Below are 24717 nucleotides of genomic sequence, written 5' to 3'. Positions count from 1 at the left end.
GTGCTAACTGTTGGCTCTCTCTGGTTGCTATCACCAAATCTGGTTTTCTTGTTTGGGTGCTGTGGGATTGTGCCTCTTATCAGGAAGGCCACTGCCCCTTCCTGCCTTGTCACTTTCTGCTCTCACTTCTCCTTGATGCCTAGAGCCTCTGTCCTGTCTTCTACTCCTCAGTGTGCTATGGTCTGGGGTTTGTTGTGTGCTCTTAGTGCTGTAGAATTTTCCTTGGGTAGTACTTGGTGCAGGACTCTCCTTCCTGTTTCCAGACACACATTCAAATGTTATTTTCTCCAAGGAGCAGGATATTGTTTTGTTTTATTTAAATGTAGCTGTCCCAGTGTGTACTGAGGCAGAGAAATCGGTTTCCAGTATTTGCCAGAGTAATGCCCTTTTCTCATGCTGGTGCCTAGCAGGTCATCAGGACTGATCTAGCTCATAACAATCGTTACAAACAAACTCCAAGCTCTTGCCTGAATTTGTGAAGCTCAGCAATGTTTTTCATGGTAGATGCTCAGGGAATGAGAATGAGGTTCCAGTCCTCCCTTGCCCCAACCTGGGGGCTGTAGTCTAGAAGGCTCTTTTTGCCTCGTCTAGTCTCCTACACAAAGTATTTTTAGGTCCACTGTGGTTGAATTTCAGGCCCCCTGCCCCAGAAAAACAACTGATGAGAATTGCTTCCTTCTAGTTCCTTTGCATTTAGTTGCCTGTGGCTTGGGTTGTCTCCCACAGCAGGATATGTGACTTACACCTTCTGGGCTGAGAAAGGACCTGGAACTTCACCTTCATTCTGTGTGCTCCAGCACTGTAGCCGCTAAGGGCACTATGATTCCCACTGCCTCTTTAAAGAGTGATTTTCTTAAGGCCATGCATTTGGTTGGTGCTATATGTTGTGAAAATACATGTCAGATCAAACCTTCTTAAGTGCTCATATTTATTTATTTTTTCCCCTTTCCTCCTGGGTCTTATTAGGCTTAAGTGGAAAAGTCTTTCTTTCATAATTAAGAAGTCTTTTAAAGAACAATTCTAAGAGTTTTTAAGGGTTCTAATTTTCCAGTAGAAGTCTTCAACCAGATGTGGATTGTTAACATGCCTAACATCATATGGTTAGAGATAATAAAATTGCAAGGAATCGTGTAAGAGATGAATATGAGTATTTTCTATCAGTAACTTAAGAGCAATCTAATTCAGAATCTGTGTGAGTATGTGCTCTGCTCACAGACTTCATACCAGGTTTGTTCATGTCAGTACACACTCACTATGTGCTATGTATCAGAAAGCCAGAACTTTCATTCCAATCTTAAACAGCACTAAATTTAAATACGCTATACAGTTTCTTCCCTGCAAGTTTTTACTTCCCAGATGCAATCATGCTCTAAGTAGAAAAAACTGGAGAAGCCTTTGCTTTCTATTCTTGTTTTACCACTGAAACAGCACTCTTAGAAAAGGATGCCTTAGATTTGTCAGCATAGCTTGCTCCAGCTCAGAGCTATTGTGTCCTTTTAGAAATATAGAAAATTCAACCTGTACTACAGCTATTCATTGTAATAACACCCAGATGACACAAACCAAGGGTCAAATCAACCAAGGTGTTTAGGTACCTGAAAATCATATTAAGTATCTCCAGTAAGTAGGAGTATGTTATGGTACATTGCAAAGGTATTTGAGAGAGTTATGATGACAAAAAAAAAAAACACCAGAGATAATGTGAATGACAATTCCTTTTTTTTTTTTTTCCCCTGGTGCTTATAAGACAGGAGTAGGGAGGTTTCCAATAGAAAAGTCACAGACAGTTAACTAAGATGTTTGAAAGGGTGTTCAGCTAAGAATCGTGAAACCTGAAATTTCTGAGTTGAAATCTCTAAGTTGCTGTGATGCACAAAAAGGTCTGATACCTCTAAAAGGAGGATTCTATCCTTTTAAAGTTGAAAGGATTTCTGCTCAATTAAGGTATAGTGGATAATTGGTGATAGATGCTGTTCTAAGATTTTTTTTCTTCAGCAGAGTTACAGTTAGCTAGCTCAGATCTGTTGTTGGGAAACCTTAATTCTGCAAATTGCCTTTATGCATGAGAAGCAATCTAGAAGAATGTACATGTATGTGTGTGCCTTAATTAAGGAAGATGGGAGGTAAGGAAACATGCAGCTGACCCACTAGGATCAGGTTTAACTGCTGCCTTTGAATTTGGGTCCAGATAAGAAGTTTCAGTTGATAATTCTAGAACTATGTGACGCTGAGTAGCATTATAAAGGAGCATAATTACTTAAGCATACTACTCTCAGATTTCTACAATTTCCCAATCTTGTTTTTTATTTTATTATTATTTTTTTTTTTAAACAAAAAACACAAAATGGGAAAATCTGAGGTGCAGTGAAGTATACCTGTTTGCTGGAAGTTTTATAGTGCCGACACCTCATGCCCACAAAGGGATAAGTGTCACTGCACAATATAAATTCCTCTTTCTTCCTACAGACAGGAGCAAAAACATATCTTTTAAAATTAACACCTTCAGTCTATGTGCAGGCTCAAATCTCTGGGATGGTGGAATAACTATTCATGAGAGCCACTATTGTGACATGAGAGTCACTATTGTGGCTCTCATGAATATTAATTTCCAGATTCATTTGGACTGTTCTGTAAGACCAGCATCCAATGATCTACATTGCACTTAAGTGTGTCAGCTTTGCCTTTTTTTGGTGGTGTTCCTTTTTTGTTTATCTTTGCTAACAAATAAAATCAATTTAACACCTGATGCAACTGACCTGGTGATGAACATGGTTTGTTTTTGACTATGCTCTCACCTGCAGCCTTCGTTGCCAAGTTAGCTAGACAGCTAGTAGACGTGGCTCTGATTTCCAGTGTGGTAAATAACTTTGAAATTCCTGCTTAAACAGCTGCTAGCTATTTATTATCTGTTGTAGTTTAGAAGTTAAATATGTATTGGAGAAGAAATTATCTTCCAAACTGTAAAGACCTGCAAGATAAATTATCAAGAGTAAACATTGTTTTCTCAGTAGTACTTGCTCAAATCAAGAGGTACTTGGCAGAGCTGTAAATTGTTCCTTCTGACTATTGTCATAAGCTACACTAAGGATTTTATTTTAATTCTTTCAGACTCTTATGCATGAGGAAACACCTCAAATACAGGTAAGTGCCTAACCCAGTGCTGCAGAGAATCTGTTCTAGTTTGTATTGTGTTTTACTGAAAGTTAACTTTAACATTTAATTTCATATACACTACCCTCCTTCATATTCTTGATTTCCTTCACCCATAAAGCTGTATGAAACCCACATATAATACAGAATACAACTGGTCAATGTTTGTTTCACTCCACTTCAGACATGACTAGAGCCAGTAAAGCAGGTGTGAGAGATGTGACTGAGTACTCAGCCAGTAACAAGCCACACTGGATCCAGCTGCTCGATTTAGATGTGTGTGTTACTCCTCTGGAGTCAGAGGAGTCTACAGAGTTGTGGTTCTATTTGGGTGCTTAGATGTATCAGCACAGGATCCCAACAATACAAGGCAAGCAGTTCACTTGTGCAGTAAGCCACCCACGTAATTTTTTTAAAACTTCCTACTTTCACTTTGTACTGCAGCTTTATTTTTTTGGGTATCACTTAATCCCCAGCATAGTCCCCATATCTCCGTAACTTCTCATAATGAGCTTTCTAGATTGAGTTCTGAAAGATACTGGGAGAACATTTTGGGAAGACAAGAGGCAGACCAGGATTAATTTCAACAGTTCAGCTTCTACATTGGTGCCACAGCTACTGAATTTGAATTAGCTCCTGGACCTGCTGGAATCCAACTTGATTCCTTTTGCTATCAGAAGACATCAACTGAATGGCATCTTTCTTCCGATGTAAGAGGCCTTCAAAGGTACTGCAGGGGTTAGAGGGCTGCTTGATGTGGTGCTCTTTCTAGAATAGTAGGCTGAGCAAGTACTCCCTGTGTTGCCAACTCTCATTTTAAAAAAATCTAAATTGATACTGTTTCTAAGGTATCTTTCTGAAGGTGTGAAAGTCAAGACAAATTACAACACGCATGCTGACAACCAAGGTATAAATTACATGAGTCCCTTAAGAAGGAAAAAAAAAAAGCCTGACCATTTTATTCAGAGTATGTGCAAATCATAAAATAAGTTCTATTTCATGTACATATTAAGTAATTATCAACTTGTTAAATGCATTCAATGATATACCACCATATCTTTGCCAAAATTCATGTTAATTATCAAATATATTAGAAGGTGAAAATAATTTAAAAAATAACCCCAGTAAAAATACATACAGCACCATATTTTAGTTTAAAGGTGAAGGCCTGCGCTAAAGGTTTTGTGCAGTTGTAGTCTTGTTAGTCGTCTTGCCCTTTGTTTTATTACAATTTAATTCAGTGCATAGTTAAACTGGTTGGCAAACTTCTCATGCTTCCTTTGGTCCATTTGATTCATTGCTTTCACCACCCTTTTCACAGCACCTCTGAAAGAGAAACAAAGTATAAAAACAGTTATGTTGATTCTAGGCAATCTCAGAGACTGTTTATGAATGTTGGGGGAAAAATGAACTATGATTAATTGCTATCAGGCTTCTGAACACTGCACTGATGAGGCTGAACAAATTTGTCTTGTTAATCAAATTAGCTGCAGCAATACAAATAGTTTAATTCAGCAATGATTTTATTAACAGGAGTAAACAAATTGAAGTCTTTCAGTTTAATAGCTGTGCATTCCACCCTCCTAGCATTATTTCTGACAGTCACACATAACAAGTTTATTTTTTTCAAAAGCAAATAACCAATCTGTGATGAAAAAAAGTGACTAAAAGCACCTAACAGGATTTTAAAGAGCCTAGCCAACACTCAGAAACCCTTACCAAATACCACCTGCAAAATTTAGAATGTTTTTATATGGGAAGTGGTTGATGTTCAAGTATAATTCATTTAGCAACTTCCCTTCCAGAGGTTTTTAAAACCCAGTTTCATCAGCTATATGCAGAGTAATAAGGCTCTCTTGAGCACCAACTGTTTAATCCATGACCACAACACTATCTTAGGAGTACAGCAAAGACTGTCATACACTTACGTGTATATGCAGATAAATAACTTAATATTGCAGAATAGAAAGGCAGAAAAAGGAGTTCACGGTTTCAGAGGTGCAAGAAAGCAGAAGAAAGGAAGGCCACAGCAACAATGAAGAGAATGTTCTGTTGTGTGTATCTGTCCCTACAAAAGCTTATGGAAGCTGATGAGTGCAGAATGTAAATTTTCTTTACTGGACTCCAGAGTTCCACTTTTTTTTTTTTTTTTCCCCAGTGACTTTGGAAGCTTCTAGCAGGAAAGCCCAAACATCTGAGGCTGAAAGTTGCAGGTATGTTAAAATGTCACCCTGGTGCTGCTTTTCAAGAAGTTATTTCTGAACACTTCTGTAAAGGCCTGGATGTTCTGCCAGTCTGGAAGGTATAGCAGCTAAGGGCTTGATCTGAGGGACTGTGGCACTCATGGATGTGTCTCTGTCCATTTCTATACCAGAAATGCACTCTGCAAGTCCTCTCGTACCAAGTGGATGGTTTCAAGTCTAGTGCTGTTAGACTCTGTGTTGTCAGAGTCTACCTTTCTCTGCTACTTCTAGGGATGCTGCAGGGTGTCTGGTAAAATGAGGAAAAGGCATCTACCAGGTATTGTGCACTAGCCTTTTTCAGGATTGGGCCTGACACACTATTCCAGCTCTGCTCCTATGGTTACCTCTGAAAGGCAAGTTGATTTCTGTTACAGAAAACTGCTCCTTTTAATGGCTTCACTTTAAAAGCAATTTTGAAACATCTGAAGACAGAGGATACTTCTCAATAATGCTTCTAAATGGTGGGATTAAAGATTTTCTCAGCAGCAACTGTAATCAAAGACAGCATTCTGAAAAAACACCTTGGAAGTGGTCTTTTTTAACAAAATTCTACCAATAAAGTTACCAGAGTAAAGAAAATGTGGTCATGGTTTTGCACTTCAAATATTGCCTAATTGGTAGGAGAAAAGTGAGCCTTTAGCAGTGCTGAGTGGCCTTGACACTTTCATGTCATGTAGGTTTTACATTAGCACCACTGGATTGTGCGATACTGTAAATGAAATGAGATCCCACTTTGATGATCTCTGTGCAATTTCACTTAGCTGTATTGGCAGACCAGAGCCTGGGTTTATCACCTATACATTTCAAGTAATTTGGGGTTGTTATAAGGAGCCAAGGTTATCATCTTGTTTAGTGCTGCAAAGCATGAAACCTATTAAAACATGACAGGTTTGATTCCCTGTGCCTGGCACTAACATTCAAAATCATTAGCAAAAAGCACAGTAAACCAAAACCAACTTTTTCAATTTATATTGTTAAACCTGATACAAATTTCTTCTAATTGTATGCTTTATTGACTTCAGCTAGTATTGAGTAACTTGAGAATTTCACAGAAAACGTTATTTTGTAATAAAAAGCAACATGGAGTTGGCTTTGTTATTGTAACTATTACATCAGAAAAAGGGAAAATGGATTTTAAACAAATACTGTGTTTTAGATGTTGTTCAACTCACCTAGTATGCTTAGGAAATAACTTAATGATTTTTTAACTTTTCTTTTTTTTTGATTTGACAACTTTCCACTGCTTACTTTGCTTTAAATACTACTTTAACATGTGAAACTCTTTAAACACTTGCAGCTGCTTCCTGTAGGATAAAGACCAGAGTATGCTTGGACAAATCTATGTTGCAGCCACATCTAACCAAGACTAGATATAAGAAATGGCATAACAGAGCAGACATATAGTGCTATGGATGTTCTAAAATCCATTCAGCCTGGGGGCGGGGGGATTGTAAAATCCCACTTGCATCTGAGCTAGTTTACTTCCTTTAAAGTTCTCATCTGTTTACCTAAGTTACAGACACCTGTCTGAAATTTCTAAATGTCATTGAGTGTCCATCAGGATGGCATGAGAAAGCTTCCTAGAAGTAAATTCTGTTTCAGAAAGGAAAAAAAAGTAATTTCTTCTGTAGAGTAATAAAAAAAAAAATCAACAGGTTTCTACAATGCCCATATTTACTACAGATATTCAAGTTACCTCAAACTAATAATCCCCAAATAACAGTGGCTTGAAGCATTTTAGCAATGCAGGTTCATGTTTTGTACCACTGTAGATTTTGGGGTAGAGAGCTGGCTGATGACTTCTGGATTTTAAAAACTTAAGTTTTAAAACTTCATGAACTTAAACATCACATTCACAAGCCTACCATGAGAGAGGCAGGCATGTTGCAAACCACTTTGGTCCCATGCTTACAGTAGCAACCCTGTGTTACTTTACTTTTCTGCAATATTCTTGCTTCAACAGAACCACATTACTAACAAACTACCTGGACTTTCAGAACTCTTTTTACCTTGAGCTAGAAAGTTGTGTAACTATCAAGGTGAAATTGTGAGAATGTTCAGTGACCTAAATAATCAATTCATTAAACTGCATCTCAGAGAAGCCAAGCTTTCTTACAAATAAGTAACTATTGGTTACATTTTTTAAAAATAAAGGTAAGGGTGCATAAATGACCTTGGGTGCATTCATGTTTAGACTTCAGTATGTGGAAGTTATGATTATTTTATGATCGTAACGCTTCTGAGTGTTGCTGCTTTGCAGCCCAAATAGTTAGCTCCAGGCCTTCATTTAGCCAGAAAGCAACTCTTTGCACATGTGCTAGGAGGAAAGGGAGAAATATAGGAACAGCACGATCCTGAGAACAACACCATGTCTGCAAGTCTCTGGTACAGGTAGCATTCATTTCCAAACTCTTCCACTGAAAAGAGAAGAGATGTGCAGCAGGTTCCACTCCCCTGATATTAACAAGGGATGGTAAAGGTTAAGTGAAAAAGGAGCGTAGCACAAAGATCCAAATATCTTTCTTAATGCATTTCTCAGCAAAGGAGAAGAAAATGCTCTGGCAGCATGTCTGAGTAACACATGAAAAGAATCGTGGTGTGGATTGGAAAGTGGTGCATCACACCTGGCTACAAGTTTTGTATATACCAGAGTGAGGAAAAATACACAGGAGCAAAGAAGCTGAAGTGGCAGTAAAAAGTTTGGGAATGTCTCTGAACATACATCAGAGGCTTGAGGGCAACTGCCAAGGGTTTTTGACAGATGCTTTTGTTAAAGTACTGCTCAGGACAGCTCACCTTGGGCTTTCAAAAGGAAAAAAAATCCCTTCACTTTCACTTCATCTACACTACTCCAGTGTGTGTCTGGTGCCATAAGTTGTGTCACTCTGAACGCTTCATTTTCTTTTCAGATTCAGTACGTTATGCACACACAGAGTAGCATCCATCTGGTTAACAAATGATCATCCAAAGAAACCACTACAGCAATTACAGGTTTTTAAAAAGATGAGCGATGGGCCAAAAGGGAAAGCTTTCTGAATTAGTTGCAAATCAACTCCTAAGAAATAACCCTGGTCATCACTACCTGCTAGTCCCTGCCCTCCAGAGACATGAAAGGCATTTGTGCTCTGCCATTGGCAAAGAAAGCTGTTTGCTAAGCGCATGTTAATGTAGAAAGGGAAAACACTGCTGTAACAAAGAGAAACAACGATTTAGCAGACATTAGAAAAAGTAAATATCTTACTTATTGAAGACTTTCTTCTCAAGCCGTGAACGAGAAGTGTTGGCCTGCTGCTTCAGGTCTGTCAGATTTGGGTATTTTTTCCTCTTCCCTTTCTTTTTCCCTCCTTTCCCATCATTTTTAGAGGAACCAAGATCCACTCCTGTAGCTGCTTCAACTTCTCTCATGAATTCTGGATCTCGCCACTCTGTTTAAAAGAAAAAAAAACATGCACTTTGAAACTTCAAAATTAAGAAGAACGTGCAATCTCCTAAGGTAAAAGTTCTTGCCACTACCAGGCAACAACAGTCAGTGTGCTGTAAATTGCATACACAAAAGGAGGGAGGATAAGGCAATTAGTCAAAACCACAGACCTTGATGAAAAAGCCCTGCCAGGCTGGGATTGGTATCTACTAGCTGCTGTAGACAAAACCGTTCTGTATAAAGACAAGCTCTTACAGCAGCACAGTAGCAAGATTTCAAGGAAGCTATTCCATGCATGACATAAACACAGTGATCATCAGTTAAAAACTGAGCAAAGTGCCAACGAGTTAGCTGTGGTACTTACCTCCAGAAATAAATTCTGAATAAGATTAAAAAATAAAAAATACGGAATTTGTCAATTTTAGAGTAGAGCGGGGTGATGATATTTTAACATTTCTTCATCTGATATTTTAAAAGCATTCTTGAATATGACAAAAAGAACCCTGTTGGCATAAGCCCAATTTTACATTTGATAATTTTTTCAAAGTATTCCGCACTTCATCAGCTTAATTTTCTAAGTAAAACTGTTTTTTGTTTTTATTTTGACAATAGCACAAGCAAATTTCTCTCTTCACAAACTTGTTTTATGGTTTTATCAAATTCTCAATGCTTCAGAATCCAACCACCCACCGCGAGTGGAGTCTGATCACAGTTGCTACCATGGGAATAAGCATAAATGATTTAGACTGTAATTTCAAGGAAGCAGTCATCTTTCATCATTAGTATTATGTCTTGCACAGCAGAACAAGAAGAATGAAAAATAAAAGTAGAAATAAGCAAAAAATGTGTCTAAAGGACAGATATCTTCACGTAGGAAAATTGACCTATGCAAACTTAAGAAAATGGTTCCACATTTTAAACATTTTGAGCACATGGTTTGAGAGTAACACTGTCCAAATTCAGCATCAATGTCAGAATTCCTCCTTTTAATAACCACTAATTGCCAATCATTTGTCATAGAGCTTCACGTATGTCAGCCTGACTTTGCTGCCTGCAGAAACTGAAACACCAAACTTCTCTTATTTAAAATCTATGCAGATATGGGAGAATATGCGGTGCTAAATGACAATACAACTTCACTTCTGCACCAAGCTGGTCAGTGAGCATAACAAATATCAGTAACAACATTTCAAGAAGGTCAGAGGCACTTAAGAACACGGTGTTTAGGAATCCCAGAGCAATTTTCCAAGGAACAGTTAGATGTAACCTACTAGTATGATATGCGAAAGCAAAGACAGGTTAAAATCCAACACAGAAAAAAAAAATGACGAAAATGGAGTTACGTAGGAACTGAGCAGGAGATGTATAGAGGGAGAAAATAGAGCACATATACTTGATAGATCGTGAGACTTCAAGAGGTGGGTTCTTTTGGTGTCTTTTTTTTTTTTTTTTTTTTTGGAGGTGAAGGAATACAGAACAGCACAATTCAGATACAGGAACGATTAATCCAAGATTAAGGAAAACTGTCTAAACAGTTTATCTCCCAGTAATAAGAAGGCGTCACAGTTTAGGAACCCAGTGAATGGAGCAATTGTTTAAACACAACGAAAAAATGCCGGCATCCAGTAGAGATGAAATGAGCATTTGAGTAAAATGAAGGAGCAATTTAAAAGCCTTTGAGAAAAATCAATAGAATGCCAGGGAAGAGCAGCCTTTTTGAGCATTGATGGGCCCCTAAAGCTCTTCATACATTGTTACTGAGTTTAGCAGCAGGGAAAAGAAAATTACACAGTTTGCAAGGGTAGGCGGGAATCAATACTGTAGTTAGTAAAGAGATGCTATTTCACATCTGACTGGCCAGCGGCCTGCCTTCACCAGCCTGTCCTGATACCTGTTTGTTAACAAGTCACTAAGGGCTGAAAAACCAGATACTCTTCAGGGTTGACACAAAAAATAGGCACTTAATTTGCTCCTGTGTGCGAACTATTGGAAAAGGATGAACAGTGCAGATTAGCAGGTCAGCTTAATCCCTTATGATTCATTGTTTCAGGACCAAAGAGCCCAAAGCACCATTTTGTGGACATTAGCTAGGATTCAAAATTTTATACACTAAGTTGAAAAATGCTTCATAATATCAGTGACAGTGTTGTCAAAACACAAGGCCTTATCACACAAACTGTGTTACTTTTACAGAATTGTTTTCCTCTTCAACCATGTAAGGATAAAATTAACCTACCGTCCAATAGGAAAAAGACATAGGAAGAATGTTTGTGGAATTTCATTACAAAACTGATCTCCCAGTTTTAATGTTTGGCATTTTTCAAGCTGTCATCATTAGCAAATGATGTTTTCAATCATATGATCAAAGCACTTACTGTGGTTCTCTACTTGTACATTTTCCACAGCAGCACTTTGTTCAAGTCTAAGCTAAAAAAAAAAAGAAACAACAAAAAAATAACCCTCCCTCCACTCCCCAAACCATGAACCCAAACCAACCAACCAAACAAAAAAAAAAAACTTTGAAAAGGTTACTGAAAATATTATAAAATAAATATAAAAAATCCAAGGCACAGGAAGAAAAGAAACAAACAAAAAGCAGTGGATAAAAGTATTCAGTGACATCTGGTGTATATATGGCTTTAGAAACCTTGAAGGTTTTGTCCAATAAATTAAGTGTTGTAGCCTGCTCAGTATCTCCCCAGACAGCCAGGATGGACCTTTGTGTGACATCTCAGCTTAACGACGGCACTCAATAATGCAACACAGCAATGTCAACACTGGTTTGGGACTAACACACACATCCTTGTGGGCCAGAGGTGAGAAGCCTCTAACAACACCGTGCTGACACTGTAATAAAAATAAGTATTATGTCTAGCCTCGAGCAATGGCAATTTCACAGAATAAATAAAAAAATCAATATTTTTCAGCGCAAGTGATTTTTATACCAAAGTATTGGTTTCCAGTTTGAAACTAGTCCCTCAAGAACACCTCATAGCTTAATTTGGTGGGTTTAGTTTGTCATAACTGAGTTGGGAACTTTCCTTTTTAGCACAACTTCCCTGCCCCTGGCCTGTCTTCACTATATTTCCTGTATTTCCACTGTTGGTTGGAAGCCAGCTTAGAGCACTTCACTCTACTTGGAAAATGATGGAAACTGCCTGTGAACGCAGCACTTCTTGACACCTGGGGACACCAAAAGGTGTTCAGTGACTGCTGCTTTCGTGGGGTGCTGGTAATGCCCAAGCACTGTCACTTGAACCTCTATCACAGGAAACTGGCTGGATTGATTATATGTTTAAATGCACCTTTATTCATCACTGACCTTTTTGGATAACAGATCAATTACTGTTCTTTATGCACATTTTTTGTGAAAAACTCAGTACCCTCACTCATAATATACATAATTATGAAACTGGTGAGAAGTCAGCCAGAGCTTAAGAGAGAAATTACCAACTCTCTTCTTAAGGGACCATACTGCAAGGTATCAAAGTGATAAAGCCTAAGGGTAAGTTTAATTAGAATGCAGAGTACTCACCTAGACTAGTTTTAAACAGAGACAACTAACACCTGGGGAAGGCAGAGTAAATAACACCTCTGAAAACAAATCTGTTCCCTCCAGCTATACACTATGTCTTGCTGGATAGATCCCTCTCTCCCATCTTCCTTTGTAGTGCATCAACGTCCTTTTGCTTCATTCTAGATATCCTCTTGGGGATCTATGAAAATCTACCTTCTGTCTATTGCTAATGGAGTTTAATTGTACCACTGAAAAAAAGAAGTCCCTTAGTCTCCTTGGAAGTCTTCTTGCCTGTGTGTTCATTGGTTGCTGCCCTTCTCATTTCCTGCATTGCTTACCTAACAGTCCAGAGCTTTATCTCACCTAAAAATGGTACAATAATCTTGGGGAATGACAGGTCTTCCCTTCAGAGCATCCTACCTGAACGCAGTAGCCAGAATACAAGGTTCAGACTATTAGTTTAGTTGTCCATCCCCATTGTTCAAGAACAAAATAGAATATTGTGTATTAAACAGTAAACAATTAAATAGTGCAGGTTCTTTTGCTGCCTTTCTCAAGCCCATTCCAAATACTGTGTCTGCTACCAGACTGGATAAAACACCAACAGAATTCTAGGCAAGTGCTTCCCTAAGTCAGAGTACTTTGTAGCACAGCACAGAAAGAAAGCATAAGGAAGACAAGAATTCTCCTTCTAAAATACATGTAAATACAAATGAGAAGATACAAGAAAAATAAATGCCTGCATTGTGACAACAAAAACACTCTGCCAATATTTGGAGTAGTCCTAATAATATTAAAATTTCATCACATAAACTACAACTGTTAGGGACCAGCGAAGTTAGACAACTTATTTTGCCAAGGTGTGGGAATAGTTACAGTCAAGCATCTCCCAGGAAATAGGCTTAATTGCCTTCAATATACATGTTCCTTGTGATAAAGAAAATAATTTGTCCGCTTGAGAAGTGTTAGGAACATTATGAGAACTACAGAAAATAAAGAACAACGTAAAGTTAACCTTACTCTGTGTATACATTCATCCATACTTAGGAGATAAGCAAGAATCATTGCAAATGATCTGAAAATTAAAATCAACAGGAATTTAAATGAGAGAACGGAGCTAGGAGCAAAACAGAAATATGATCCAGTTCTGTGGATCTCAACCTGTGCCTTTTTAACAAAAGAATTAGGTTTTCTTCCATATAACCTCTCATTTGATGTCCAACTGTGTACTGAGATTGTTGTCCAATTGTAGACACTGTAGATACTGTAAATAATGTAATATAAATATGTAAATATATTGTAGATATTGTCAATATTTTATATAGTGTATGTAAGCACATGTAAAATAATCTTTGAAAAAAGCCCAGTATGTTTAGCTCCCACCTCTATCTAATATTTTGACATTGTTTTTAGGTGCTACGGAGACACAAACCTGGCTCAGCTGCTTGCTTCTCAAACCGCATCTTTTCTTCTCTGTCTCTGTCCTCTGCATTAACAGGAATCCCACGCTCATCCCGAGGAATTATCTTTCCGTGGAAAGGGCACTGCACAAAGAAAGGGAAAAAAAATCTCAAAACTTCGGAATAAAAAGATGTTTACACATTATCCAGCATAGCTTATGCCTGGAATCAAGTCATAAAACTGTACATCTGAACCCCAGTCCTCCTTAGAAGGCATCAGGATCCCATAAGCATCATGTGTTGAATACATTCTGAATCTCAAATAAACAATCTCTTTGTGATATGAATATTTGGTTTCAAGAGAACAGGTAGCACAACCTGTCATGTCTGGAACAAGGGTGCTCATCCTACATCATATTTGTTGTCTACATTACATCCTTATCACATAACAAACCCATCTGAAGTACTTTAGTGCATTCAGAACCTTCAATCTCAAATACAAGAAGAACAGAGATATTGAACGAAGTATTTACACAAAGGATCTCTCCTCAGTAGAGCTCATGCTTTGAGGTTGTACAGCATTTAGCTTTCATAAAATCTAATTTGTAAATAAAATCTCTTTGCCCCCCAAGCACTCATGTTTCTAAAAACTGTTAGTGTCAAATATGCTCCAAACAAGGAAAATTTTTAAGCAACAAACTGTCACTGCTTTGTACTGTAAAGTACTTAAATATAACAATAATAATAATAATATAAATATCTACAATGAATGCCAGAAATATTTCAGCGCTCTTTAAATGTCTACAACTTCATTACAGAAAGGACACTTCCTATGTGAAACACACAGCAACAGCAAACTTCTCCAGAAACAACTTTCATTCAATCCCTTGAGCCGTATTTATAGTGCAAAATTAACGTTTATAGGTATGTTTTAATGACATCCTCTCCACACAGCACATATCCAGGAAGTTATGTTACTCGGTGCCTACCTTAATCCGATCTTGTCTTTCGCACAGACTTCCATTAGGCATTGGTGCTCGACATTTATGCTTCACTGGTTCAAACTTGCCAGCAAATGTTATATATCTAGTTTTTAACATTTCAGCTATTTCGTTATTTTCCACCTCTTCCTCTACTTCACTGGGTGCCCAAAATCGATGCTCAGAAGAAAATCTGGGAAAACAATAAAAAAATGTATTTGTCTATAGAAATGTTGTGCCTTTCCTGTCCAGGCTCGCTGAGCCACCTGCATCAGACACAAGTTCAGCGTGTAGAAAGCACATAAAGGAGCCAGCATAATCCTGGGGTAAACCTGCATTTACAAGGAGGGGAAGCTTTATCAGCAAGCTAGAAAAAAAATAAAAATCTACCACTCTCTTTTAAGACTCCCTTTCTTTCTTAAGATTGCCTTATGATGATGATGTTTTTTAAAATATTACCAAAGCCTGACTAGCATCAAGTTCTTGTTTAATCTGCTCACCTTCTACCACTCTTAGCCCTAGCTGGTGACTTGGCATTGAGAGTCAGTTATCCAATACCCAGTTTCAGTGAATAATTTTGTAATTCTGTATTAATATTCTTCATAAAAAAATACTTCTACTGTGAGTCACGGAAGATAGATCAGGGAGGAAACAGCTTGATCTTAACTTGCCTGATCTTATTCCTGACAGCTGTACTCCTGTAGCAGCAGAGAAGCAGGAGCTGAAATCAGGGCATGTGGCAATATTTTGATACCCAGGAAAAGAGCAAACCCTCTGCCGAGTCTTACAGAATTTTTTTCTTCTAGGTTCCGTGGGCTGTTCTTCTATATCATATTAATAACTCTGAGAAACTTATGAGGTGTTCCTCCAGGAAATTAAGCTAGTCCATTGAAAATCTATTTTAAAATTAGAGAACCTTACCTACATTTACAGACATATATAGGCAAATAAGCTCTTCATTATTCTACTGTAAAGATTAGTACAGTGTCAAAAGACACAGGGAATGTGAAAGAAGGGAAGTAAGGATCTCATGGTGCAATTTAAGCAATGCTTTGAAAAGGCAGATTTTTGTTTGAAAAAAGATGTATGTGACAAATAAAATCTTTTCATAAGAGGCATGAGTAGGGGAACAGATGAGCAGCCAGAAGCCCAACACCTCACTCCTACTCACACCAGCTGAAAAAAAAGTGTTCGAAAAACAATCTTCCCGATAGCCAGTCTCACTGTCAACATTTTAAAATCTGACTTTCTCATACGTGCTGTTGGGAGGCATAACGTTAAATAGGTGAAGGGGAAAGACTTTTCCATTTCAGATTTTAAAAATGCAAATTCCATACACACTCCATTATTTTCTATTTTTTGTTTGTTTTTGTTTTGTTTTGTTTCTAGGCATCTCTGTAAGATAGTATGTGTGCATATAGAAAAGTTAAGAGTTGGTCAATGACTATCTTAATTTTTCAATAAATACATATTACACCCAGGGGTCACTGGTATTGTGTGCGCACAGTTACTTAAATTATCTTTGGTTAGATTGGCATATCTGCAGTTATAGACCATAAGGTTCAGAAGTGTGCCCTCTATTTTAATGGGAAGCATAAAAATAAAACAGTACAGCACAAGGCAGATAGGCAGTGAAATATGCTTGATTTTACTTATGACTTGAATAACTCATTTGCAATGTAAAATAAAGCCTTACTACCTTTTTGGCATTAGCACAGACAAATGCTTCTTAAAGCCTTGCTGAAAATCGTAACCAGTCTTTGAAGAGCTTACACCTCACCAGACAGAGCCCAAAGCTTGGAGTATCTGTGCTAAAGCACTGTTATGTATCAAATTTCACTTGTTTTCAATAATTTAAAACATATTCAGCATTTTATACAATCAAGTACTGGTGAAAAGTTTTGCCCTTGTTCCTTTCTGCAAACACTGTCTCTTTATAGTTAAATTAAGATAGAGTGAAATGTACCCAAACCAATCTAACTGATGGAATTGAGGGGGTATTATCTTAAAAATGCACTGAAAATCAGCAAATTAGGCTCATTTCCAAAGTGTGGAAATACACCTAGCTATTGTGAAGACATGAAGTGAGGAATAAAAAATTTACATGTCATCAGGCAGGGTAGACCTTGTCATGAAAATCTAAATTCCTCTGTGTCAAAATGTGGAGACGATGGTGAAGTGAACCCCTTGGTTTCACACTGAAGCACCATTTCTGTGTTGTTTTTTTTTTGTTTGCTTGTTTTTTGCACAGCATTACTCCAGCCCATATAATGATTATGGGGTTTTTATTTGATTTGTGTTGGTAAGAAAACAAACTAAGTTAAAGTAATACTGCTGAGAATATACGAATTTGATTTGCAACTCAGCCAGTCAATGATTTTTGCCTTATTCAAGCCAAGTATGGTACACACTGATACTAAGTTTCTGGTGGACTTGTATGGAATTTATACACATAGGAAAGACTTTGCAACCCAACTTTCATATAAAAATGCTAGTACTAAAAAATGGACTTTAAAAACAAACTGCCAGAAACAAGTTGTGATTGTATACCTCTAATCTATTCTCCCCAACATTCCTAGAGCTTTCCCCAAACCAGCAATGCTTCATCTCCAAGAAACACAGAACCTTCCCAGACAAAAATGGGAAGTGAGAGATTGAAATGCAAATCCTGTAACTGCCACCTCCTCTTCTGTGACTGAACAAGCATATCAATTTCCTCAGTCACCACTCTGTAAAGTCGGGAAAAATATCCATGACACCTCCCTGGTCTTTCTCCTACCTTGTCTGTTATTTATTTAGACTGTGAAGCCTCCAGCACAGGGACTGTCTATCATGGACTTGCACAGCACTTCACAGAATCAGGTACTGATTTAAATTGGACTAAGTGCTGCCATACTGCAAATAATACACAAACATGAAAAGAGCAGAAAAAATGTGCTTTGAAGTATCAAAGGACATTTAATTAGTACCACATCTTCTCAAAACAAATACCACTTTAAGGTAGAATTTCTGACTTTGATTATGGGTCCTACAACACAAAGAAAAGAAAAAAAGTAATTATCAAAAGAAATAGCAGTCACCCCACTGCATGACCTCTGAGTAAAAGTAAATCTGTGTATTTGTTTAATTTGTCTTAAAAGAAAAAGAGCATTTACTTGAGTAAAAGTAAATCTGTGTATTTGTTTAATTTGTCTTAAAAGAAAAAGAGCATTTACTTGAGAATCTTCCCAGCGCTTGGCTGATCCTGTCCCCAGTAGTGAAGATCTAACCCAAAAGGCATGAGGGGAGCTTTAGCTCTTTCCTCTTCTAGTTTTCTTCTCTTACTGTCAGGCTCTTCTGAAGCTGCTGGCTCAGTAGATGCAGACTCGCTGGAGAAAAATGATGAAAAGTCAATAGAGAACAACCACAATTACAACTTTTTCTGTTTACATTAGTTTTTCATACCACTAATATTAGTTTAGATCTAGGACTACAACTACCTTTTCAGGGTTGTCTTTTTTTTTTTTTTCCCCACACCCCAAAGGATACAGACTGTAAAATCACACAATGTAAGCATAGCACAGTGCATCATGAAGCTGAAACATTAACTTTTTAAAAATTAGCTTTAATTTTACAAATGTAAAAAAAAAATGTACACTTTTTCAAAACATATACCTGGTTATTCCAAATTCTGGAGTTCTAATGAAGTAAACCCCTTTCTCTTTCTGAGATCACATTCCAGTTTGGGAAAGCCCTCAAAACCTAGCAAAGTGTCTTCTTTCGGACAACACAGAAGTGTCTTTTTAGGAACACACCACTAAGTAGATTACTCCAGACTTATCCCCCAGAGACTCACAGATAGATGTTAAACAAGATTAGAATTTCACCAAGCTTTGAATAGGATTGACAACAAATACGTCTTTGGAATCAGTAGAACATGCCTCCAAACAGCATTGATAGATAGCTTAAGTCACTAGGAACAAGAGACTTCTGAAACTACTTTCTAACTTAGCATAGGATATGTTCTGTTTAGCTGCAAACTGAAAAATCCCCCAATAAATGGGGCTGGCTTTGTTGGTTAGGAGAGGGGATAATGTTTTATCTTTTCACAGGGGCCACTTACACAAATCAAACCTAAATCAAGTGATTAGTAAAAGAGTCCTTAAGGGCCTACTGCAATCACTAACAAACCCCCGAAGTAAAATAAATGTAACTTTAAAATGTGAACAAGATAGACTAAACCTTAGCTTGCCCAGTCCAGGAGTACTCTTCCGTATTTTTTTTGTGACTAATAAACACAAGTAAGAGCAAGAGGTTTCTACAAATCATAAGAATTAAAATGAAAATAACCTGGCATGAGGAGGTGTTAACTTCGGTAGTTTGTCTCTGATGAGTTTCAGTGTTGCAGCTGCACAGGTTGGGTCAAGTTCATCTTCATTCCCTTTCAGCTGGGCTCGGGAGCTGGCTGGAGCTGGTCCTGCTGGCGTCTTCCTCACTGGTGCTTTTGGGGGTGACTGAGGCTCTAGCCCTGCAAAAGAACCCAGTGTTGAGTTTTGCTTGAGGTTTACTTCCCCCGCCCTTAATGCTTCACAGCAGGGCCAAAGCAGCTCAGAATGCTCACTACATGCAGAAAGCTGTCTTTGCAATTTGCATTAGACATGAATCCCACTCACAGACAGAGTGGTATTTCTATCTCTGAATTTTTTCTTATTTTTGAACAGAAACATACTGAGTAACTAACTACAGCAAATCAACTTGTAAATTTTTATGACATGGTGTGACAACAAAGAGTGATCATGCTTCATCTTGGGAAGAACAAAACTTTAACAATACACATTTGCCTAAACTGTGACGATGCATTTTGTATTCAAGTTTCTAGAACGGGAACCATCACCGCACAGCACAGCTGGCACGGAAGCACACCTGGTGGAAAAACTGCGTGTGAGGCACATCCCTGTGCTTTGGTGATTCTTGGTCACCATACTCACCCTTCAGAGCTGAAACTATGAAACCAAATATTTATTTTTTCCTGTTGTTAAGAGGCACCACTGAGAATAGTTCAGTTTCAATTCCTAAATACAACCTCAAACAGAATTATCTAGGGAGCATTCTTCTTTCAGATAGTAAAACATAAAATTTGCCAAGATAAAATATCCAAGCAGCACAGCGGTACAGCCACAGGGTACTCTGAAGAGACAGTAAATGGGTGAGCGACACCTGAGGAACAAGCCCACAGTGCAAAGCATTACCAGGCACAGAAGTACAGCAGCAGCAGCTCGGTGGGCCAAGTTAATTAATTTATACAGCTCGATTAGACCATCAGCATGGACTGTAATGATGCAATTAGATAGACCAAGCAGTCAGACAGCACATGCCTCTACCAGCTGAGCTAGAGAAGCAACTCCATTAGCTGGCAGTAGTTACAAGAACTTTTCAGCCAACGACAGCTAAAATGGGAGAGATGTGATCCCCCACACTGACATAATAGCATCTTCTCCTCCAAAAAGCTTTTTCATTAAAGAATTGGCTGAAATGCCACCCACCCAAAAAATATCAACAAAAAAAATCTCAATTTCACACGACTAAAATTTTCAGCAAATATTCTCAGCTTTCTTACCAAAAGCAACCTGTGTTTACCTGACATGTTTTAGCTGTTATTAAATTGGGACTTTCCTTCCATCTCTTGCCCCCTTCTAGACAATCCTGAAGCAAGAGAGTCCCCGACCCTGAAGCTGTATCCTGACGTATTCTTGTTTGGATAATTTGTTTTGTTAGTTATTAATTGTATCACAAGATATCAACCAGAAAAGTTGATGTGGGTATCTGTGACCTGACCACTAAGCGACAAGCTGGTGACCTAGATTTTCCCCCTAGGTAAATATGAGCTGATACTTTCCAAGTACCTAAACCAGGAGGTGAGTCCTTATGCAGGGAATGACATCTCCTCCTCCTTTCTCAAGGCTCCAAGCTCAGGGCATAGAAGGAAGCCTTTGCAGCTCCCTGATTAACCCAGCCCATGGACATCCTCTCTCTGCAGGGAGCCAACAATTCCAATTCAACCTCCACAAAGCTGAAGCTCCTAATAAAGAGGGGGTAAAGAGAAGAAGACATTCAACTGGATCTGGCTTGCATATGTGTGGCCTTTCAACTTTGCTGTATACAGCAAATGGTCACTTCAGTCATTCCCAGATCTTCTGAATACAACGTCTCTCTCCAGTATGGTTTATGCTAGTCACAGCAAAGGAAAATGTTTTAAGAACAGGTGATGCAGGGCAGAGGTCAGTAACAACTGTGGCAGATGGCTTACCTTTCCTTTCAAGACAAGAGAAAGAAGCAAGCAGGACTCAGAGAAGAGGATAAAAGAGTACTAGCCACCAGCAGTCAATAAGGACTTACAGACACTCTTACTCAGCCATGCCCACATCGTCTTCTCTAATGAAAGTGAGAACGTCACATTCACCTTGTTGTCTAACTTCGATTCCTAAAGTCAACAAGCCTTTGAAGAACATCGCATTGTTTTTTCTTTTTTTTTTTAATCATTTAAAAGAGTAATCGATACATTAGAAAACAGCCTCAAAATTAGCAGAAGGACCAGTAATAACAAATTATAATTATGCATAATAGCAGGGGAATATCTAGGATATTAGATATATCTAATATCTAAGATAATAGCATAAGCAGAGGAATATCTAGGATAAATAGCAAAAGAAATGATCTCATGCAATTTATTCAGCTGTGGACTTGCCATTCAGGAGGTATAATGGTGCCCCCATAAAAGTGTTTTGTAACAGTAGTTAGTAATTCACTGAAGGGAATAACTCTGAATGTATCTATCTGGTAGGCAGGAAGGATAGGACTGCACCTCAGCTTCTCTCATTTCCACAGAAAGGGAAGAAGCCCTTCTAAGGTGCTCTGTGAAACAGAAGTGAAACAGAATTAACTTGAAGTATTTTGTTATAAATTCAAAGCATCAGGATTTAGATGAGCAAGCTTCCTTTTATGTTAGGAACAGTTACAAGCAAACAGAGCCTTTGGGGACAACAAGGTTAGCTGAGAAAAATGTGACAGACCGTACCTGTAATGCTTGGACTGTATTTGCATATTAAACATTTAGCATTTAAATGTTTTTTTGTTCTTTTTTTTTAATGACAAGAATGCCTCTCTGAAAAGAGCTGTTCAAACCAAATGTTTTGAGAGCGCTTGCGTTGTGTACCTTTTGCAAATTGCCTTTAAATAATAATAATAATAAAAAAGCAGGTATACATCTCTCACCACACCTTTATTGCTCCTTCAGAGAGAATATGTGCATATGTGACAAAAATTCTCAGAAAATCCTTGTTTTATTAAAAAAAATTCTATGATGTTTATGGAAAGCATGATTGCTCATACACTACACTGATTTTGTTTGGGGGGAGAGAGGAGGAGCACAGCAGAGACAAGCACTCAGCAACATAGAAACGAGATAAACGGACAATGTGACATTTAGATAGATAAAATCACATTCAAAAGATCAATACAGGAATTCTTAAGAGTTACAAGAAAAACTATTTTTTCCATTGATTTCTTATTTTAAACCATTAACAGAAAAATGGCTAAAAGTAAATACCTTGCTACATCACCTCTACTGTCTGTGTTGTTTTTTTTTTTAAGTTTCTGTTTATAAAATTAGTTCTTGCTAACCAGATGGAGTCACCACACAGACACAGCTATCAGAATGGCATCCAATGTCAGGGTGGGTTTTGTTTTGTTTTTTAAGACACAGGTGGGATTAAGTGTCGTTTTCAAAGTAAAATTGCTCTTAAGAATTCTGCTGCTCTGTGCGTTTTCTTTAATGCAAGTACAGTACCTGGGCTCAAATTGTTCCAATAGCAGCTGTTAGAAAGAATCATAAAAATGTTCAAATCCCCTTTTTTGTTTAAATTGACCAAATGGCACCTATTTGCCTGAAGCAATAAAGTAGACCGTGTTCACAAGACAAATCGATAAAAGGAAAGAGAGAGGCTGGGGTTTCAGCTGAAGTTAGGCTGCTGAATGCTGACATTATTGATTTTAGCTAGTTCAGCTGGCCTTGTAATTAAAATGTAAATTTGAGAAAGAGATTATGTCCTGACAGAAACGGTGGGATTAGGGGGAGATAAAAGCCCCTCAGTGAAAATTCAGAGAAAGAGCGAGCACAGGTTTCCTCAGCTGTGTGGATTTAGACGAAATCTAGCTACTTCAGATTCACTTAAGTTTAATTGAAAAAACGGAGATAGAATATAAACAAGTGCTACCGACTTCAACTTTCCTTAAAAAATACAATAATTTCTGCTTTCCATTCGTTGAATCTTAGTCAAGCCGAATGCATGTGATTTGTATTAGTACAGAAGAACTCCAAAACTGTCAAGAATATCTAGCAGTTGAGGTACAATATTTATACACTTACTCTCTACTGTTCTCATAATGAAAAAATCAGAATGCATTTTATTCAAGAGCCACAGTAAGCTTTCCTGTTAAGTAACCTTGAAAAGCTTACTTTACATGGACTTACAGACCAGAGAGTTTAGGGCAACAGCTGGGGCAGAGCTTCCGAACAGCTTCATTGTTTCAGGCCAGTTTTGCTATCTCTCACTAAGCACAACCGTGTGCATGAACACAACTACCGTCGGTGATGACGTGGTAGGAAGATGGCATTATCTCTGGTTCTGCTATCCATAAGGGATGAAACTTTGAATTATGTAAGTCACCCCTGCCAGACAGCTGATCATTATGAAACCATTACAAATTAAAGGAATATTCAGTTGGTTTTTTAATTGGGAGAATGAGAAATTTCTTATTACTAGATGCTATAAGCAAACTCTAAGAAGTCTTCATACAGGGATAAACAGGTTACAACATTTATCTTTTTTTTTTTTTTTTTTTTTTTTTTGTGGTAGGAAACTTCCTCATTAATTTGAAAATTGAGTAACAGATACAGTTTCTTATCTTACCCTTGAAAGCCACCAATCAAACTGCTGCTGCTGGGGGAGGATGCTGAAATGCCAGAGGTGGTTTCAGCAGAAGTCTCACAACACAGGGGAGCCATGCACACAACCCAAGGCAACTTACCACATGGTCAGCTGCACATTACTGTTTCTACATAAATTACACTGCTTTCAAAAAGTCGTCAAGAATTTATAACCAAAGATTTTAAACAACCAAAATCAATGCCCACAGCTGCCTTTTAACGCACGCACATTCGTTTACATTTATTGAGAAATTTTCGAGTTCTACTTTGTTAGTCCAAATTTCGAAATTCAAATCATTCAAAGAAAAAAAGGTAAGTTAGTTAACTACAAAATTCATTAACATTACATAAAGTGTTTAAGTATTTAAAGTATTTGTTTGGCTTATATTATAGATCATGCTAATTTGTTATAATGATAATTGTCATTAATTAACCCTTATTACAGATGTTTTGAAATCATAATTAAGAATCAGAATAAATCAAAGTAGCAGTATTTAGGTTAAAATCTTTCTATTCCTCACACCCTGATCTTTCAGGCTTCTTACTTATCCTTTTACAATCCCTGGCCATTGCTCAGTTCCTGCCAGGTACACTAATATCACAAACAATTCAGAAGTACAATCAGCATCCTGTACAGTCACTAATTTCTAACTTCAGAAGGCATCCCATGGATGCTGTGTCCTGTCAGATTTCCCGTGAAACTTATTTACATAGAAGGACCTTGCTTGAAAGTGAGGAAGGGCTTGCAGAATCTACTGATCAGGATGCATCAGAAGAAACATCTACAATCAATACTTCTACATGGATGTAGAAGTAGTTTATTGGAATGTTTTTTTCCATAAATATGCAATTATCTTCATTTCAAATACTGTATTATCAAAATTTTACTCAATTGTTGTCCTAAGCGTAGCTATATAGAATGTTTGTCTATATACAGATATATTCAAAATATTAATATAATGAGGTTATCTCACCTGTAAAATTGTAATTAAATACTTCTAATGTTGTAAATGCTAAGAAACATTCAGACTGTATGTCACA

The 24717-nt window shown here is 37.7% G+C and overlaps 1 protein-coding gene across 1 annotated transcript in view; it reads right to left on the bottom strand.

Annotated features, from left to right (window-relative positions):
* Positions 1-4077: 4077 nt before the first annotated feature.
* The window catches only part of UVSSA (UV stimulated scaffold protein A), a 50690-nt gene continuing 30050 nt past the window's right edge, over positions 4078-24717 (bottom strand). Inside the window, exons 8-13 of the mRNA XM_084517766.1 lie at positions 19041-19218; positions 17927-18079; positions 14721-14904; positions 13764-13875; positions 8635-8818; positions 4078-4476 (exon numbers count right to left, since the gene is read on the bottom strand). Coding sequence (XP_084373892.1) covers positions 4383-4476; positions 8635-8818; positions 13764-13875; positions 14721-14904; positions 17927-18079; positions 19041-19218 — 905 coding nt within the window. The 3' untranslated portion in view covers positions 4078-4382. The remainder of the gene's footprint in view (positions 4477-8634; positions 8819-13763; positions 13876-14720; positions 14905-17926; positions 18080-19040; positions 19219-24717) is intronic.

The sequence above is a fragment of the Aythya ferina genome, assembly GCF_964211825.1.
Source record: "Aythya ferina genome assembly, chromosome: 4".
NCBI classification, from domain to species: domain Eukaryota; kingdom Metazoa; phylum Chordata; class Aves; order Anseriformes; family Anatidae; genus Aythya; species Aythya ferina.
The sequence above is the reverse complement of the archived record's forward strand: the minus strand, read 5'-3'. Positions and strand labels throughout refer to the sequence as shown.